Raw genomic sequence first — 19,847 nt, forward strand, 5'->3', positions numbered from 1 at the left:
TTTCAGAGACATTAAAATATTCTTAAGCAGTTCTGTTCCTCAGCTAACTCTTCTCATCATTAGTATAATTGTAACTATTCAAGACAAACTATTACCAGTGAGATTTTAAAGTTTTATTAAAATCATGGGGCGCCTGGGTGGCTAAGTCGGTTAAGCGTCCGACTTCGGCTCGGGTCATGATCTCACGGTTCATGAGTTCAAGCCCCACATCGGGCTCTGTGCTGACAGCTCAGAGCCTGGAGCCTGTTTCAGATTCTGTGCCTCCCTCTCTCTCTCTGACCCTCCCCCGTTCATGCTGTGTCTCTCTCTGTCTCAAAAATAAATAAACGTTAAAAAAATTTTAAAGTTTTATTAAAATCTTGCCATTGGCAACATCATGAATGGAGCTAGAGAGTATAATACTAAGCGAAATCAGAGACAAAGATAATTACCATATGATTTCGTTCATATGTGGAATTTAAGAAACAAAACAAGCAAAGGGAAATAAGAGAGAGGCAAACCAAGAGACTTAACTGTAGAGAACAAACTGATGGTTACCAGAAGGGAAGTGGGTGGGGAGGTGGGTTAAATAGGTGATGGGGATTAGGAAGTGCACTTGTGTTGATGAGCACAGAGTGATGTATGAAATTGTTGAATTACTAAATGATATACGTGAAACTAATATAACAATGTATGTTAACTGGAATGAAAATAAAACCTTTAAAATGAAGAAAGAAAAAAATAAAGTTCATTTAAAATGTTTTTTTCAAATATTTATATAGCATTAAAGAATACTCTTTAGTAAAGAAAAATATTGCATCAGTCCACAAGGTAGTATGTAGCTTAGCTTAGCCCACAAAGCGTGAGACCCTTCTTCCATTAGGAAAATGTCTTTTTTACCCCAGTGAACTCTCCAGTTTAAATCTGGAGTTTAAAAAAGTTAAGTAGTTATACCAGACTTTTTTCACACACTTGTATGTTCCCTAGTTGTTTCACTGCTCATCTCCTGGATGTTCTTAACACACTAATTGTAGGGAAAGTGTGCCATCCTTTGGATAGTATCTCTCCCTCCACTTTAAAATTTTTTCAAGTTTCTTTAGTTTCAGAATATATACACACTTACTTTGAGAATCTTTTTCACTACAGAGATGAATTTTATGAACATACTTTTTGTGGTCTTTATTATTATGACAGTGTAGTTTGTGACTTGAGAGAGTTTTTTCTGTCTCAATTCATCTGGTACGGTGTAGCCATCAGAATCTCCTTTGGCTGCATTAGCACTTCATACAAACCCAAGGCATTCTCTGCCCCTTCTTCAGGAAGACATTGGAAATGTCTCTGTATTTTTCAGGTATTAAGGATCAGAAAAGCCTATTACCCATTTGGAGGGGTCAGTTTCCACAGAAATGACTTAAAGCTCCTATAATTTATATGTGCTGTAATTTTTTTAATTATAATGATAATTAATGAGTATCTGTATTTTAATGAGTAAATATATATGGGTTTATCTTACATAGATATTTTTCTCCTCCTGGAACTTTGCTACAATACTGTAGCCATTAACCACATGTGTTACTGAGTACTTGAATTATGGCTAGTTGGAATCAAGATCTGCTTAAAGTGTAAAATACATACCAGATTTTGAAGATTAAATACAGGGAGAAAAAGTATAAAATGTCTCAATAATTTAAAAAATATTGATTATATATCTAGGGCACCTGGATGACTCAGTTGGTTGTCTGACTCTAGATTTTGGCTATGGTCATGAACTCACAGTTCATGAGTTTGAGCCCTGTATTGGGCTCTGCACTGACAGTGTGGAGCCTGCTTGGGATTCTCTCTGGCTCCCTCTCTCTGTCCCTCCCTTCCTCTCTGTCTCTCAAACTAAATTAAAAAAAAAACACTTTAAAATATTGATTGTATGTTCAAATGACAGTGTTTTTTATATTGGGTTAAATAAAACATAGCTAAAATTCATCTTTTTTTAACACAGCTGCTAGACATTTGAAAATTGTAAATGTCACTATATTATATTTCACTGGACAGTGCTGTTCTAGAACCTTAGCTTAGAATAAAAATCTAAGAAAAGGAAAGTTCCCCGAGATCCTAAATTATAAGATCTAAAGTTAATGTAGAAACCCCAAACTGCATGAATATAACTGTAGCCCATGAAATTGTCTCTTTTGACATACAAGGATATGATAGCCAATTTATAAAAAGACTCTTCTTTCTCTCCATATGCCTACCTCCTCCTCTTTACCTCTGAATTTTAGGGAAAGTTAATATTTGTAAGAAGAAGGAAGCTTCTTTCTTTGTGAGCATGGTGGCCAGGGGTGTGGGAGGGTGATACTTCCTGAACCTGTGTCCCCCCAGAGAACTGTCTGTTCAGCAGCACCCAAACCTTATTTCTTAGTCTCTGTTATTTGTTCCTAAAGGGGATATCTGTCTTCACCTTCAGTCTTAATTTAGATTTGTATTGTGTGAGTGGTATTTTCATTATTGGATACAGTTTTATGGTAGTCTTCCTATGAAGGTTTTTGACATATGTGGATAGAAAGTGATTTAGAACCTGTCAGGAGAAAGGAGAGCTGTTAATATACACATCAAAGGTGATTGTTTCTGAAATCAATAAATACATGCTACATAATTGTAATCATTGGGAATTTCCAATGACCTTGACCTACGTAGATAAATACAGGTTAAGTTCTAGTTGTCTCTAAAAACATATCATTTACCGTACATCTTTCTTGGCACATGGCTGGGCATAAAAACACGTTGTAGTTACTGGTATTACCACATATTAGCACACTCCCGGTATCCATGATGACAGCAAACTTCACAGAGTAAAATATCCAGATTGGCAATTCAGAATTAATCTTGTAAGATCTCTAGTTGGTAATTTGATACTACTACTAAAGCAAATGATTTATTTTTAACAAATTATAGTGGGTTTCAAGTTTAACTGCTCCTTCGAGTGACTTTTCTTCAGTGAAAGATGGGTAGGGTGGGGTTGCAGGCACTGTGCAGGGTGATGTGCAGGCAGCACGTGATGTGTAGGGTTTCGTTCAGTGTGAGTGTAGAATTAGAAAGGGAGATGAGAAACTCTCAGTCCAGATAAGCTGTCCTCCAGGCCTTCAGATGAGAGCTTGAATGAAGTAGCTGAATGCAGTATTGATTCCTTGGCTTCACCAGTCAGCAGTGACAAGCCTAGGCAGATGATTCTGGAGTGCCTGCTTGCTTGTGGGTCACAGGGAAGGCAAAGTTGAGTGAGTTTGCTGCCCAGAGACATGGCAAAATGACATTTTCTTTAAAAATTCACTAGCATTAAATATCTCCTTTCCTCCACTCCCATCCCTTTTGCTGAATCCTTTTCATGTTGACAGATTCTGAAATTTGTTGCATATTCTGGGAAATGGTCCAGTAAGACTTCATTTTTGTCATTGTTTTGTTTATTGACATTGTTGAGTTTTGTCCAAGTATAAGGCCAAGTTGATATAACTAGGACCCCAGTGAAGAATTGAAATTAAAAAAAAAATTTTTTTTGAACAGCCTAAATTCTGGAGACAATTTCACATTTTTATTGGGTACTTTCTTAAACTATGTGGTATCTGAAATTGATGAGCTTTTCACAGGTACAGTTAATCAGGGATTATAGCATTAAAATCTGGGCCTGCTGTTCATTAGCTGCATAACCTGGGCAAATTACTTCTGTTCTTTCAGCCCATCTCATCTGTAAAAGGGGATAATCATAGCAGAGGTAGCACCTCCCTCCTGAGGTTCTTCTGAGGATTAAGAGCTGGTGCAGTTGAAGTTTTAGGTCAGTGTGGGTATAGTAAGTGCTTGAAAAGTTTCCCCACATGCATCTTCAATATACAAAATGCTGTCTGGACTGAGTAACAAAAATGTAAAACAGGGGAAGAAAGAAACCTGACATAGTCATCTGAAGTGAAAACATCTTACTCTTGGAGCACCTGGGTGGCTCAGCCAGTTAAGCATCCCACTCTTGGTTTTGGCTCAGGCCATGATCTCATGGCTTTGTGGGTTCGAGCCTCGCATTGGGCTCTACACTGGCAGTGCGGACGGAGCCTGCTTGGGATTCTCTCTCTCTCTCTCTCTCTCTCTCTCTCTCTCTCTCTCTCTCTCCCTCCCCCTCCCTCCCTCCCTCCCTCCCTTCCCTACTCATGCTGTTTCTGTCTCTCTCAAAATAAATAAATAAATAAACTTTAAAAAACACCTCTTACTCTTACGTTTCATTACAACTATTTCTCAAATACTGGCAGAATGTTCTTTCTGGATGTGGTTTACATCACATCCTATGAGGTCCTTGCTTAGGAGAGGTTGGTTCCATTCCATTATTTCTCACATAAGTTCAGAGACTTCTTTCATTGATGTCTTTCTTTCTGGCCTCATCTCTCAGGGCCAAGCTCCACATGTTCTTCATCTGCTTAGTCAGATTGTACCATACTGTATTACACCCTGTCCTCCAAATGTAGCAAATTACAAAATTTTACATTCTCTAAGTGTTTTGTAAATTACTTTTAAAAAGAGACACATTAATTATGCATCACAATAAAATAGCTATATATGGGAAAGGTGGAATGTGGTAAAATGCCTTTTTCCTTTTTAAGTCCTCTGTCGTAGGTAGTGAAACAAGTTCGAAACTAATTTATCAGTGTATCAGTGAATTTTCCGGGGATTTTTTTTAATCTGAATATATAAGCATTGTTTTTAACCATGCAGTTTTTTAACCAAAGCAACTCCAGGGAAAGATTGTTTCACTACATTCCAGACTAGTATAAATTACAGTGTTACATCTCTGTTCAAGAACATTAAAATCCTCAGGCAGTAAGTTACAGAGTCTCTTATTCATTAGATTCCAGACTCCATGCTTCTGTGATAGGATCTTCTAAGAGGGCCACCCCTGTCCACACCAGGTCATTTTGCACCAGTTTCAGAGTCACAGATCATCCAAACCATTGGCTCTTGCTGCCACCTTTTCTAGTCTTGTCATTGTCAGAGAGATGGATTGTTGTGTTCCCAGCCCTGGAAGGACTTGAGGTGTTCCCATGCTGAGGTTATGCTTGTCTTCTCCCTCTCTGGCTAGCACTTTGTCACTGCCTTCATCTTCCAGGTGCCCAGGTACACTTTGTACCTCTTCCTCTCTTATAAGGGATGGTGACATTGAGGGCAAAGGAATCTAACATTTGCCAGACATGGTGCTAGGCATGTTATGTCTCATTAATCACAACAGGTGATGACAGCCTGTTTGACAGATGAAGGAAATGGAATTTCTCTTCATCTTGGTCTAAATCCCGCCTCCTCTATAAAGTCCAAGCATGCTAGCAGAGTTTTCTCTAGCCTGGTGATGGGCTTGCTACCTGAATCTGCTAGCATATGTGGTAGGAAAAAACCAAATTAAAGTCCTCTGGCATCAGAGAGACCTGCCTGGAGATCTCACTGTTGTTTCTCCACCAGACCAGACTGTGGCAAGGAACTAGGACATGCTAGATCACATTCAACTGCCATCTTGGTCACTGTTCCAGTGATAACATACCTGTGGGTTAGGAGTCCAGCAGAATCTGGCTTTAGCTAAAATCTTCCTATGACTCATAGTTTGGTGAGGTCCTGGTATAGTTTATCTTAAATAGGTTAAAGTCCACTAAATTTCATTAAGATTCAACTATATAGTGATGTATATAAATATTAAATGCTATATTATTTTTTAATTTTGAACTTACCCATCTACAAGAGGTTTTGGTAAAATGCCTTTTTTTTGTTGTTGTTAGCATCACAGGGTTTTCTTTTTTTTTTTTTTTTTTTTTTTAATTTTTTTTTTCAACGTTTATTTATTTTTGGGACAGAGAGAGACAGAGCATGAACGGGGGAGGGGCAGAGAGAGAGGGAGACACAGAATCGGAAACAGGCTCCAGGCTCTGAGCCATCAGCCCAGAGCCCGACGCGGGGCTCGAACTCCCGGACCACGAGATCGTGACCTGGCTGAAGTCGGACGCTTAACCGACTGCGCCACCCAGGCGCCCCTCACAGGGTTTTCTTAAGTTGAATCTAGAATTTCAATTCATATATCCTTCTTATTTAAAGAAAACCACAATTTTAGTATTTGCATTTGTTTTTCATTTCTCTTCCCTACCTAGAAACGGTGGAAAGAACTCTCTAAGGAAGACTTATGTCCTGCTTTTGATCATTCACCAACCAAAATAATGACTGAAAAATACAATGGGAATAGGATAGGCCTAGAAGAAGAAAAACTGACAGGTGACAGATACACAGGACTATCCTCTAAAATGCAGGATACCATGGAGGAGAACAGCGAGAGGTAAGCTGATGGCAATAGCATGCTTAAAAAGATGAGACTTTTTTATTTTAATAAATTCAGTGGATATGAACTAATATAGGACTTTTGTTTATTGAATTAATGTAGCTATTCACTTACTTATTACCTAAGGGTATTTGAGTAGTATATGATGACATTGTTGATCTCAAAAGCGCTTTGGCCCTATTATGAGGCCAGTACTGATAGAAACCAATTGGAAAATGGCTTAACTCAATACTAACTTGAGTGCTATAAAGCTAATATAATTAGATGCTAAAGCGTACAGTATATAGAAAATAAGTTGTATGAATACCTAACATTTGTACAAGTATTCGTGTTCATATTTATGGTTGTAATGGAATTGATAATATGCCTTTAATGAAATGATAAAATAGTTAAATGAATATTTAAGCATCGTTCCATTATTGGAAGGGGAAGAGTCTTTTAAAAAAAAAAAATTACACAAAATGCCCTTTTATACTTTTTGAGTTTTGAAGCCATAGGAATCTAAACGATTTCAGTTTTTAAATTAAACATTTCCATTTCTAAGGCTCTGATTATCTCTCACCAGTTAGGAAGCTGGTATCCTCAGGTATGAGTGAAAGAGCTCATTCATTTCCTCTCTTCATCTGTCAGTGATGTTCTCTCTCTTCTTTTTGTCAAATAGCTTTTTGTGGAAAATTGCATGTTGTAGTCCTGTTTGTTAACATTGGGATGTTGGGGCACCATGAAAATTATTGAGTTCTCCTATACATTACAGTAGCTTCACTTCTGTGTTTCAGCAGTATAAAAATTACCTGAAATCCTATGACAGGTAACATGACAATAAATACATATGTGTTATTATGTATTGTACTGAAGAGTTTAGTGACTTAGCAGTGTTACTCCTTATTTATGGCTCTAGTGGTTTTAAACTAAAGTTAAAGCATGAAGTTGCTTATTTATTCCTTCTTTCACTTTAATTAGAATACTTTTAAACCAAGAGATCAAAATTGTTTTAAATTGTCTTTATCAGTAATAAGATTCTCAGGTTCCTAATGTTGTTGTTTTGGCTAGTACCATGTGCAGAATTAAATGGAACACAGGCTTGATGATTGAATCGGTATCCTTAGTATTTCAAAAGTGTTGATTTTTAATCTTTCCTAAAGAGGAAAACCACTCAGGAGTTACAGAGTGATTGCGGAGGTGGTTTTATTGGGGGCAGGGGAAGTGGTGTGTGCATACATAGGTTGTTTGCTTCCCCCACCCCCAGGATAGAGCAGACCAGGTCGGGCTTGAAAGCAGAGGCAGGGCCCCAGTAGGAAAGTAAGGAAGTAAGGATTGTGAGCAGAGAAGACTGAGAGCAAGGTTGTAGAAAAGTGAAAGGGCATAAAAGAAAGATTGCCATGAAAAATTGTATTGTTCAATCCTAATAAATTTTAATACTGATCTTACAGCTTTGCATTAGGGAGGCTAATAAAATAAATCAAGATCTTGTTGAAGGAATTTCAGTTTCAAGGGAATAGAACACAATACGTTTTCTTTTATTTTCATTATTAAATATCCTTCAAGTCAGTTTTTTCATAATGAAGGTCACATTCCTATAGTCATGAAATAATTTAGTGAGTTATAAAAAAAGCATTTTTTAAATAATAGAATACAATAAAATAGAAATTAGAGTTTAAATTAGAGGATAAAATAGATCAGAGTATCACAGATAATAGCTAAGTATTTTAACATCTTTACATAATATAGTAATTCTATACATTGGCATATATATTGTGTACATGTATAAGTGTATTTATGTGTGAGGCTACTTTTATGTGATGACCGTAAGATATTTCTTGCTGTTAAAGTTTAAAAGCCAGTGTTCTCAATTGTAGTGTAACCCATAAACCCAGGTCACTGAGTAGAGAACAGTTTGGATAAATGAAAAGTCAGGTTACTTGGATCCTTCTCCTTTGTGTTTGCATAGCATGAAGTATGCCTGTCAGGACATATATTGGTAGTAGCCTGCTGTGGGTGCCACTGTAAGGAATTCCATGTGGCCTTCCGAAAGCAAGGGCCCACAGGAATCGTTCCCTACCGATTTGTGGCTTTTGAATCATAGAATTGTTTAGACCTGGGAAGGTTATTACATGGGCATAATTTCCTTAGGCCCAACTAAGTAAATAAAGATTCACAAATAGAAAATAGCTCTTACTTCTCTCAAATTGCATTCTTAAATTAAGTAATGTCATCTCTTGGTACTTGTTTTCGTTCCATTCCTGAAAACATATAGTACATTTTTGGAAAGCAAGAGCCTCTATTCCATTATTCTACATGGGAAAGAATTCTGTTTTCAACCCAATCAAAACCACAACCAGTTTCTCTAAATATCATAAAAATCCTCTTTAAAAAATCCTCATGGGTGCCTGGGTGGCTCAGTTGGTTAAGCATCCGACTTCCAGCCCAGGTCATGATCTCATGGTTCGTGGGTTCAAGCCCTGTGTTGGGCTCTGACCCTATTGGGGTTCTCTCTCTCCTCCTCACTCTGCCCCTCCCCGACTTGCTATCTCCCTCCCTCTCTCTCTCTCAAAAAAAAAAAAAAAGAAAACCTCTTAAACTCTTACATAATATTTAAAGCACTAATTACATAATCATGTAACAGTGAACTCATATTGGAGTTATATGGTAAATATCAACACTGGATAAAAATTATAATTATCTTCTATATTGCAATGAAATTTTTAAATGAAATAATCTATTAAAGATTCTATATGAATTGCAACCTGGTTGTTTGGCCTCAGGCTTCTGGCAGGAGAAAGTACATGTAATCTTTTACATATTTTATGTATGTTTCACCTGCACTTGGTTACAACTTAATTTCTTTTCACTGGCAGGTACACACATATTTGTTAATAATGAATTTTAAATACAGGTAATAATTTCTGCAAGTCATTACAGCAGAGTTCAGACTGCCAAAGATACCCAGGTATATGATAGGTAAAGTGAGGAAGACATTAAAATTCAAAGGGCACACAGAGATAAGCAAAATAGAGCCTCAAGTTGCCAACATATTTAGGGAGTAAAACAAGATCCCAAATTAGCAACATGACTTATTTACTGTAAATTAAATGCTGTAAGGTAAGAATAGAGGGATTCTAGGGGTCGAGTGGAGGGAGAAATGGAAGAACAGAATTGAAAAGAACATTGTTAAAATAATCTAATATATAGTGTATATTCAAATTTCTCTAGTTGTCTAAAAGATCCACCTTATAGCTTTTTAAAAAAAATAATTTTATTGAGCATAAGTTCAGTGGATTTAGTACATTTATAGAGTTGTGAAGCCATCACTATAATCTAATTTTGGAATATTTTCATGATCCCAGTCTCTGTAGCTATTTAAAGAAATAATTCAAGATTTAATCAGGGATCATGGATTGTATTTGATTGATGTTAGTCTTTAGTCTCCATTAATCTGGAACTTTTCACCACCACTTTTTTTCCCCTTGCCTGACCTTGACACCTTTGCAGCTGCTGTACCAGTTGCCTTCTAGAACACCCCACAATCTTGATTCCTCTGATTGTTTCTCATTATTAGATTCAGGTTAAACATTTCAGCTGGGGGGGGGGGGGAGGCGGGGGAAGTTGGCTCTTAATGTAGTAGACTGACAAGGCATTCAAAATTTGTAATCAAGCTACACAACTAGAGAGCTGGACTTAAGAACACTTACTGTGGCAATAATGTTTAATTCAGAGGCAAGGAAACTGGTTAGGTTTTTGCTGTATTATAGGAAATAAGTGAAAAGAGGAGATGGAGTTTGTGAAATTTTTTTAAAGGCAAGATAGTAATGTACATGTTGCCATTAGCCATTCTTCTTTATAGTGCCCTAAGACTGTGTGTCTTGGGAGTCAGAGAGCTTCCATTGGAACAGACATTCTGTATTGAATAGGAAGATGGATGCTAGAAATAAGTGTGAAATAAGTGAAATAAACAACGTATTCTCACAAACAGATAGGTAGGCATCCCATGGTAGCATCTTCATGGAAGTATGAAGCAGATAGCTTTTATGAGTGGCCTTTGTGGAAAATCACGTAAAGACAAAAGTGGCTTAGATGCCAGAGACTCTTATCCTTCACCTCTTCCAGCTGCTTAGGAAGAAAACAAGCTGACAGCCTCCAGCTCACATTTCAACAAAAGAAAGCACCATACTTATTTTCAGGTCCTGCCAAAAGTATTTATTAATAGAAAATTGTACCAGAAATTGTTGAATTATTAGAGTACATCTCTGGACCACTTAGAATATTGAAAATCCTCCCCTTTTTCATTCTAGTGTTTTAACGAGTTTAAAAATGTGGGTCTTGGGAGGTGGGTATTTGGGTTTAGGTCCTCTGCATTAGAGTAACTAAGTCTTACCATGCACTTCCTTTCATTTGTTTTTATGTATTCTAGCGTTCTACGGAAACGTATTCGAGAGGACAGAAAAGCTAACACGGCTCAGAAGGTGCAGCAGATGAAACAGAGGCTAAATGAGACTGAACGAAAAAGGAAAAGGTGGTTATATTGGCAACCTATTCTCACTAAGATGGGGTTTGTGTCAGTCATTTTGGTGGGCGCTTTTGTTGGCTGGACACTGTTGTTTCAGCAGAATGTCCTATAAATAACAGTTCTGTCCCGCAAGCTCCCGCACTAATAGCTGACAGTGTTGCGTTAGTCACAAGGGTTTGTCTGTTAGCAAACTCCTCACACCCCAGAAATGGTGCGGTAGAATAGACACCAACCAGACAAGTGATATATTCAGTCCCCAGCCCAACATCTCAGGACACTGTCCCCAAACTGTAAACAGCTATCTGAAATAAAGACTTGAATGCTTGTTGAAAACTGGTACATTTTGCAACTGTATTCGTACATGTTCAGTGTAATATTTCACCTGACCAGATTGAGAAATCCTCAAAACAAAGATTTGTTTTTGGAGGCTATCTGGATTTTAACCTGCACCTGATAACAAGCAATAAATATTGTGGTTTTATCTACATTATTACTGGAAAGAAAATGACCTTTAAATAATGCGTGTAATGTATAATGTACTGTTGACATGGGCATCAACATTTTATATTCTTAATCATTTCAGGGTAAATATATTTTATAAGTATTTAATCTTACTTTTGTAGTTAAATGTACTTTTTAAAAGCTCAATATGCAAAATCTGTTACCATAAAAAAAATAAATTGTATGTTGATTCAATTGTACTGGATACATTTTCCTAAAGAGAAGTTTGATATGAGCAGTTAGAACTAACTTTAAATAAGCACTTTTTACTATATATTTGCATTTCTTTTATGTTTTACAGTTTTCCCAAATTTAAAAAGAAAAACAAACAAAGAAACAAAAATTTTCCCTAAAAATATCTTTGAAGGAAAATTCTCCTTACTGGCATAGTCAGGTAACATTTGGTCTCAAGACTTTGTAAAGAAATTGGTTTCTGTAAAGCCCATGATGGATACTGTTTATTTTTCATGAACATTTCAATGTAATGACCCTAATTTATAGTTGGGGTAAACCATGCTTTAGGAAATAAAAATAAGGAGCAGCATTTTATTATCCACAGTTTCAGTTTACTATACTGAAGTTTTGAAGTAAAATTTTTTCAAGTTCTTTCTACTTCAATAAATAGTATGATGATGTACAAACCTGACCTTGTCCCTTTAACTTCTTAATGGGTATTTTTAAAGCATATTGTCTGGTGAATTTAACTGCTCATTTGAGTGCTAGCCTTCTTCATATCCCAACATTCCATTCAGTGTTTAACTTGTTTAGCTTAAACTTTAAATAGTTGTTATAAATTTAATTACTGATATAATAAAATCACATTATTTCACTGTTTTTCGAACTACGCTTATTGGATTTTTGAAGGGTCGCCCCGAGGTGGTTGGAAGGACTCCAAGCTACCAGCCTTTACTTTCAACCAGAGCATCTCTGCTTTATCTATTTTATATACTACATAAGATCGCTGCATGAGGTTTAATTATTTTAAGGGGACAGTTAAAATCTTAAAAACAGTTTGAAAACCATTGGTATAGATAGGTATTTTGAATTGATTTGAGTAGCCTTCTTGAATGTGTTAAATTATGCTGAAAGTCTGAAAGCAGGATGTAGGTGGTACTACATATTAAATAAGATTTACGTAACTTGTGCCTGTGTCCTAATTCAGTATTACTGTGCCCTGTAACCTTTAAATGGAGAGGAGGTAAGAGGGACTTTTTTTTTTTTTTTTATGTCTGTCTGCATTAAACCTGTGTTCAGGTACTGGGACCCGTCATTATTGGTTTAAAACCTTTCTAATTTGCCTTGGTTTATATTTGCTAAAATGCAGTATATTACTCTGCAAGTAAAATACGGGTAGATCATACTGAGTGTCCAATTGAAAGTAGCCTTGCCTGAAACAAAAAGGTAAAAACTTCTTACAAAAAACAAATGCTGATAATGATGCCCCTTTGCAGGGTAAATGTGCTTCCCTGGATTCTGGATTTTAGCTTTGCTTTTTGTCTGCTTTCTTTCCTTCTGAGTGGTGTTTTTTGTCATATATCTTAACAATCATGTTCAGTGTAGTGAACATTTGTTGATAAACTTCTGCAGGGGTTAGTCATCTTTCCTCTCAAGCAGATCCTGAAGGATAGTGTGTTAAGTTTTTACCAGTAATAATATTTTTGGTGGGTTCCATGTACTAATTATTAAAAATACATGTGCTGTGGTGCCCAGGGTCATCATCCTGGCCCCTTTATTGCAAGCGGTGTGCTAGTCAGAGGGAAGGACACAGACCGGGCTCCTGCCTTCTCGGGTAACAGCCAGACGACAAAGTTAGCAATCCGCGGTAGGTTTTACATTTTACAAAATTTGTGTGTCCTAATATTTTCTTTTTTTTTTTTTTTTTTTAAATATTTTTTAACATTTATTTATTTTTGAGACAGAGACAGAGCATGAATGGGGGGAGGGCCAGAGAGAGAGGGGGACACAGAATCTGAAGCAGGCTCCAGGCTCTGAGCTGTCAGCACAGAGCCTGATGCGGGGCTCGAACTCACGGACCATGAGATCGTGACCTGAGCGAAGTCGGACGTTCAACCGACTGAGCCACCCAGGCGCCCCAATATTTTCTAATTATAACAGATTTTAAAAGTCAGTTGTGTAGTTTGACTTTAATGAGGTAGTATTATTTTTAGAATAGGTTAAGGACGAAAAAAAGGTTTTTTAAAAAGCCAGAGGCTTTATCATTTTTAAGAAAGGATATCTACATTAATATATAGTGCATTTGTGTTCATATCTGTCCCTGCCGATAAACTGACAGCTGTCTTTGATTTAATGCTGTCTTCTCTGGCTATATCAACTGGTCACGTATTTGTTTTCAAGTGTAGCTAAGTATTTTATGCTGGCCTATTAGCAATTTTTATCTATGCTTGCTTATATATAACATGTAAAAACAGTTCTCCATTTTTAGTTTATCTGTATATGAAATAAAAATAATACCTTTTCCTGAATCCTTAGAGGATTAAAAAAAAAGTAACATGTGAAAGTGTATAGAGAACTTTAGATCAATATAAAGACCATTCTTCATGTTTAGGATATATTTTATATATGTGCTCTGTCCTTTTCCTCTTCTATCTTCAAATTAATGCTGACTCTGCATTGATATATTTCTACCAAAAGGAATGAACAAAAAAGAGGAAGTAAAAAAGCATTGATTTTTTTTTTGGTTTTTTTTAATATCTCTGCTTAACAGGTATGTTACGAGAAGTAATTATAACTCTTAAGTTAATTTTATGTACATTTGTGCTTTTGTCCCTTTCATTTTAAATACACAAGAATTGATGGTATGAATCAAAAAATACATATTGGTTTAAAAAGTAGTTTATGGAATGGAGCAGCCTCCACTTTTTATATCAAGTCCTTTGTTTTCAGTGGCAGTTCAAAGTATTGGTACCATTTATTGATTGATACCAATAAACTGCTACCATTTATTGATCATTTACTATGTACCAGGCACTGTGCTAATATGCACTTTTATAGATTATCCTATTAAATCCTTACAATACACTTTTGAAGTAGGTGTTGTTATTAAGCCATAATCAACCTGAGACTTAACATTGCTATGTTCTTTTATGCTGCAGTCATTGAAAAGGCTCTGTAGATTAGAATCGATCATTCTCAAAGAAAGACTTACCTCCTACAAGTCCTTTCCCTCTTAGAAAAATATCTGACTAGACTCTATGTAAATAGACACAGGCCAGAACCTGATTATATTAGAAATACTGTCATTAACCTTTGTATATTCTATTTCAGCAAGTACCTACATCCCCAGGGTGCCTGCCTGGTTATTGTACAGATTTTAAAATTTGGTCTGCCTTGGTTTTTACTTTCAGACACAAAACCTAACAGAGGTTTTTTTTAATATAGTCTCTTATAAGCCTAATGCCATTATGTATGTCATCTACTTCTTCCTATGTTCAGGCAGGAGTTGAGGAATCACACCTTCTGTAAACATCTATTTGGTTTTTTTTGTCCAGCAGTCCATGTGGGTTTGGCAGGGGAGTGGGGAATAAGGATTAAGGGCTTGGATGTCCGAAATCTGTTGCACCCCAATGGTGGGGGGGAGCTGAGGTCAGACCTTGGTGCAGTGATCTGGTCTGAAACTAAGTGCAGAAGTGTCTGTTCTGTGTTCTCCTTTCTACATCAATAGCTAATAATAAAGTCTCTCTTATTTTAAGAAACCTTTCATTTGGCCTTGACTATTTAGAGGATAGGGGCACAAAATCTTACAAATAATATTTTGAAGGTAATATTCTTCCACATAACCAAACTAAGTTCTACTGACTTAATATGTGGGTCTTGGTCATTTCTTGAATGATTTATTCTGGAGTTGACCTGTTTCTTTCATCTCTTTCCCTAGTTCATTTGTTTAGATTTGATTCCATTTTTTTAATACTTATCTTCAAAGCACTATTTCAGGATGACGTCATCCATAGTTCCTACAAGAGTGAATATGTTAGAACTTCAGCTCTCTCTTGTTCCATCAGGTCTGTGATGCATAAGTGCTGACTTGCTTCAGTGGGAAGAGACTCGGGTTGTGTGAGCTGCACAGTGCCTGCTCTGCCTGGGCCTCCCCAGTCCAGATACTGCATGCTTTCAGCTACTTCCATGTCCTCGCCATGAGATGGCCATTTCATTGTCCCTCCAGACCTGAGAATTTAAGCTTTTAATTTGGGAATTTTAAGCCACTCACTTCCATGGGTAGTGTTCTAAAGAACAAACTTCTAGGAAAATGGTTATGAGTTTAGCCATCTCATTTTTCCCTCATCAGCAAGCATTTTCTCAATATTTACCACATTCAGATTGCTCCAGCAACAGCAATTCTGCACAAGTGCTTTTCCTCAACATTCTTCAGAGAAATAGCCATTAAATTTTGGAAACTTCTTTGGGGAAAATGTTTTCCTCACTGTCATTTATTCCATCACAGGGCATTGCCAAGTTTAAGCAGTGACTCAGATGAGAAGCTTTTACTTGGTATGAAAGGCTTCGTCTTTATCAGTAACAACCTGACAGTGAAAAATTTTGAAGAGCTCTGACTATCTCTGGGTAGTCCACTGGGAGACTGCAAAGTTCAATCTTTTGAACTCCTTCTATTTTGGTTTCATAATGTAGAGCGGAATATAGGAATTACAGGATATAGTGGAGATAGTACAGAGTCTACTTTAGTACTGTGGTTTTTCATTAGGTAGTATTAATATATGTGTGTGTATATGTATATATATATGTAGTACATATATATATAGTACCTATTATATACATAGCATATTATATATAGTATATATTAAATACACAGTATTTATAGTATATAAGAATTGCATGGAAGGTTTTTTCTTTATAGAGACCATTTTTTAAAGAAAAGCATCAATTCTTTATTGTTGCTCTAATTTGACATAGATTTTTGTAGTTGTGATGGTGTCAGTATTTCAAATTACTACTATAAAAAAAAACCGAAGTTATTTTGAGTTTGGTGAATTCAGGAAAGGGAGACTAGATATGTTTGTTTTCTCTATAAGGCAATGCTTTCTTTGCTCACCTTTATAAAAGGTTTTGTGATTCTTTTCAGTAAAAAATAGTGTGAATATCTGGTGGCAAAAAATACTTCGGATGCAGCTTGACTTTCTATTACTTCAGGTATGAAGCCAGCTTGGGAAGATCATGCTCAGTCTGTAAATCTGGCCCTGTTCCAGAATGACAGTGGGCAGTGTGCACAGGTGCTTTCTCCACAGAAAGCTTGCAGTATGCACGGCTAATTCCACTTGATTTGTTTGAACCCATTTTTCCTTTGACTTGTTAAATCAGCAAAAAGTGATTCAAGTGAACATATTTTTTCCTAAAATAAAGCCCGTCTTCTCAGTCCTGCAAACAAATACATTCTTTTAAAATAGTTAACACTGCCAATGATTCCATCTGACTTTTTCTATCCCCCAGAATAATATTTACAAAGAAAAAAATGAATTTTTAAAAATGCTGTCAAATTCTTTTAGTCGTTACAAGTAATAGTTTGCCATTGGTAAGTGAATCTTTAACACTGCTGGGGAAGACGGCAATGTGTTATTGGACACCTGCAGTTCTGCCAGTCAGCTTAACTGCATAATCTAAATTTAACCTGCCTAACACCTCTTCTACATACATTACCCTATTTTAAGATAACAAAAGTCAGAGGAGAATAAGTAACTTGCCCACAGTTGCACAGCTAGTACATGACAGCTGAAATTCAGACTCCTGTCTGTGAAATTCCAGTAGCTCCATACCTCACTCTGCTTCTATTATGACTTTGTTTTTTATGGAATATTCAAATACTTAAGTGGAAAAAATTAGACAACCACTTGTTAAAAAACAAAGTAACCCTCTTGTTTTTTAAGTGAAACAAATCGAAGTTTTTCCCTCTAAAAATTTTTGTGAAAACAGGTTGAACTGCCACTGAACAACACCAGAATATTCTCTAAAGCAAACCATTATTTGATTCACTTTGATTGAGTGGATTAAATTGCTTTGTTTTGATGGGCAGATTTTCTCAATGCATGGGAAATAAATATGTTTTTTACAGCAATCAGAGTCAGTAAGAAGCACTTTTCCTTACTATGCCTGCTTTGGTTGAGGGCTCAGCAGAACCCAGCAGTAAGCATCCGTAGTAGGTTTTGTGAACTCAGAGACAACTAATGAGAATGTTTCTTGGTGACTTGACATTTCTCTGTGCTGGACAATCAAGAGAAATGGGGTATTCAGAAGACCAGGTGCTTGGTATTGTTATTCTTCAGTAGGAAGAGTCGGTCATTAGGAAAAAGCCCAGTTTGTAGTATTTGAAAGTTTTTGACTAAACGTTATGGGAGAATGTGTGGGTATGGTTTATATTCCTATTTATACATATGGAGACAATAATAAGTATTTATTTAGATTTGGGGTTTTTTTGTGTGTGTCATAGCAAAGGAAGTCAGGAGACAAATGGAAATAACATTTACCTCCAGAGTTCAGTTACTTGCAAATATTGTGAAATACCATCAAAAACTGCCCTTAAAATAGTTATTTCATCTGTCTGTTGCTTGTTTAAACTCTCATTAATCTTTACTTTTTGACATTAAAATACAATATGTCAATTATTTTATGTCTGTGTTTTCTTTTATATTGGTAGTAATCTAAATGATGTCACTTCGGTTCTGTATTGCTATAATCATTAGTGTTATCCTTCAGGACAAAAAAGCATGCTGCTAACAGTCCGTGACTTAAAGATATAAGCCAACTTTATGTTCAGACCTTACGTTCATAATATTTTTAGCAGTATGATACAGTGGAGGTCCAAATTGGATTAGACTTTTGCATTGAATTCCAAAGTATTGGTAAGTCTAGCACATACCATATAATCTTGCTAAACTGTTGTGGGTACATTTTTTTTAAACCCGTCTGTCTGTCAGTATTTCACATGGAGGTCATTTCTTGAGTAATGCAGGATGACCTGAGAAATTCATAGTTAGTAATTCTTGATAAAGCCGTATGAGTTACGGTGCTTTAACATGAGTCTCCCTCACACCACCAATTCTGTTTGAAAATCGAGCACATAAGCAGATTTACCAAGATAACAGTGAAGCACTTAGTGTGGTTGAATGTGATACGTTGGAATGTTTTTTAGTTGCTTTTTTAGTTCGTTGTTAGTCCTTTTATGTTTGTGTGTGTCTATGTATGTCTGTGTGTTTGGTAAATCTGAATTGAATAGATGACTTCTTATTTTATGTTTTAGGCCAAGATTGACAGACACCTAAATATTCATGACTTGAGAATATTCTGCAGCTATAAATTTTGAACCATTGATGTGCAAAGCAAGACCTGAAGCCCACTCCGGAAACTAAAGTGAGGCTTGATAAACCTGTAGATTGCCTCACATTTGTCTGTTTACAGAGTAAACTTTACATCCAGGGAAAGAAGAGCACCACCAGCAGAAGACTTTGCAGAACCCTCTAATTTGATGTATTGTTAAGTTTTTTTAATGTGTGTATGAAATGTAGAAAGATGTAAAAGAAATAAATTAGGAAAGACTACTTTGTATTGTACTGCCATTCCTACTGTATTTTTATACTTTTTGGCAGCATTAAATATTTTTATTAAATAGACTATGTTGGTTTGTGTGCCTTATCTTAGGACAGCACTGCTTTAGATAATGAATGTTTCCTTAAGAGTTTACTCTCACTTTTTTATAACTCATAATCGATGTTTAAATTGAAATCGGTTCAAAATGTTGGTCACTTGCTTTTAAAAATTTTCTTTAGTTACCTCTCAAGTAGTCTTCCTGTCAGAATAGGTTAGATGAAAGCACAGAAGAAAAGTTATAATACTCCTTTTGTTACTTGGAAAAAATATTAATATGGATTATGGTATTAAATTATTTTTTAGTAAGTGTAGCAACTCAATGCAGTTTTTAAAATCATAGTGTTACTCTTGTGTTGGATGTTGTGTGTTCCTCAAACACTTCCTGTTATAAAAAGACCAAGGGTTCCCTCTTGAGTGAGAAACTTTTGGCTTCTTTACCATCGAATTTCCCAACCAAGCAATGTGTTTGGGCTGTGTATGCAGTCAGTTGTCAGGTTACTGGTGATATTCTTCTTGTCTAGACACACACAAGCCTGTGTGTCATGTGAGTATCACCTTAACAGTATAACAAACTCATAATTGGTTTTGTTTTGCCAACTGTGAAATTTTTATAATACTGTTTATTGAATACATCTGTTTCATCTTTTAAAAATGTAATGACTCTCCTTATGTTCATTTTGCCTTGCTTTCCAGTGTTTCTGGTTTATTTTGGGAGTAAGCAAATTCTTGATCCCTAGTAAATCTTTCATAAAGAATGCATGAAAAATTCATTATACCATAAAGTAGTGCAGGAGGATAATCCTCCTTTTTAAAAAAATACTTATTTTGAGAGAGAGCACACACGTCTGTGTGCGAGCTGGGGAGGGGATGAGAGGGAGAGAGAGAATCCCAAGCAGGCTCTGCACTGACATCGAG

General features: G+C 36.2%; 1 protein-coding gene across 5 annotated transcripts in view; it reads left to right on the plus strand.

Moving 5' to 3' along the window:
- PTPN2 (protein tyrosine phosphatase non-receptor type 2) overlaps positions 1 to 18,955 on the plus strand; it is an 85,859-nt gene extending 66,904 nt beyond the window's left edge. For 2 of the 5 annotated variants that reach the window (XM_047827612.1, XM_047827611.1), the window contains exons 8-10: positions 6,132 to 6,313; positions 10,725 to 10,826; positions 18,586 to 18,955. In XM_047827612.1, coding sequence (XP_047683568.1) covers positions 6,132 to 6,313; positions 10,725 to 10,826; positions 18,586 to 18,607 — 306 coding nt within the window. In that variant the 3' untranslated portion in view covers positions 18,608 to 18,955. Of the gene's footprint in view, positions 1 to 6,131; positions 6,314 to 10,724; positions 11,599 to 11,622; positions 11,716 to 18,585 lie in introns of those variants that run through there. The other 3 variants (XM_047827609.1, XM_047827610.1, XM_047827608.1) reach the window with 3 other exon arrangements.
- The last annotated feature ends 892 nt before the right edge of the window (positions 18,956 to 19,847 follow it).

Source organism: Prionailurus viverrinus, chromosome D3 (genome assembly GCF_022837055.1).
Source record: "Prionailurus viverrinus isolate Anna chromosome D3, UM_Priviv_1.0, whole genome shotgun sequence".
Lineage (NCBI taxonomy): Eukaryota > Metazoa > Chordata > Mammalia > Carnivora > Felidae > Prionailurus > Prionailurus viverrinus.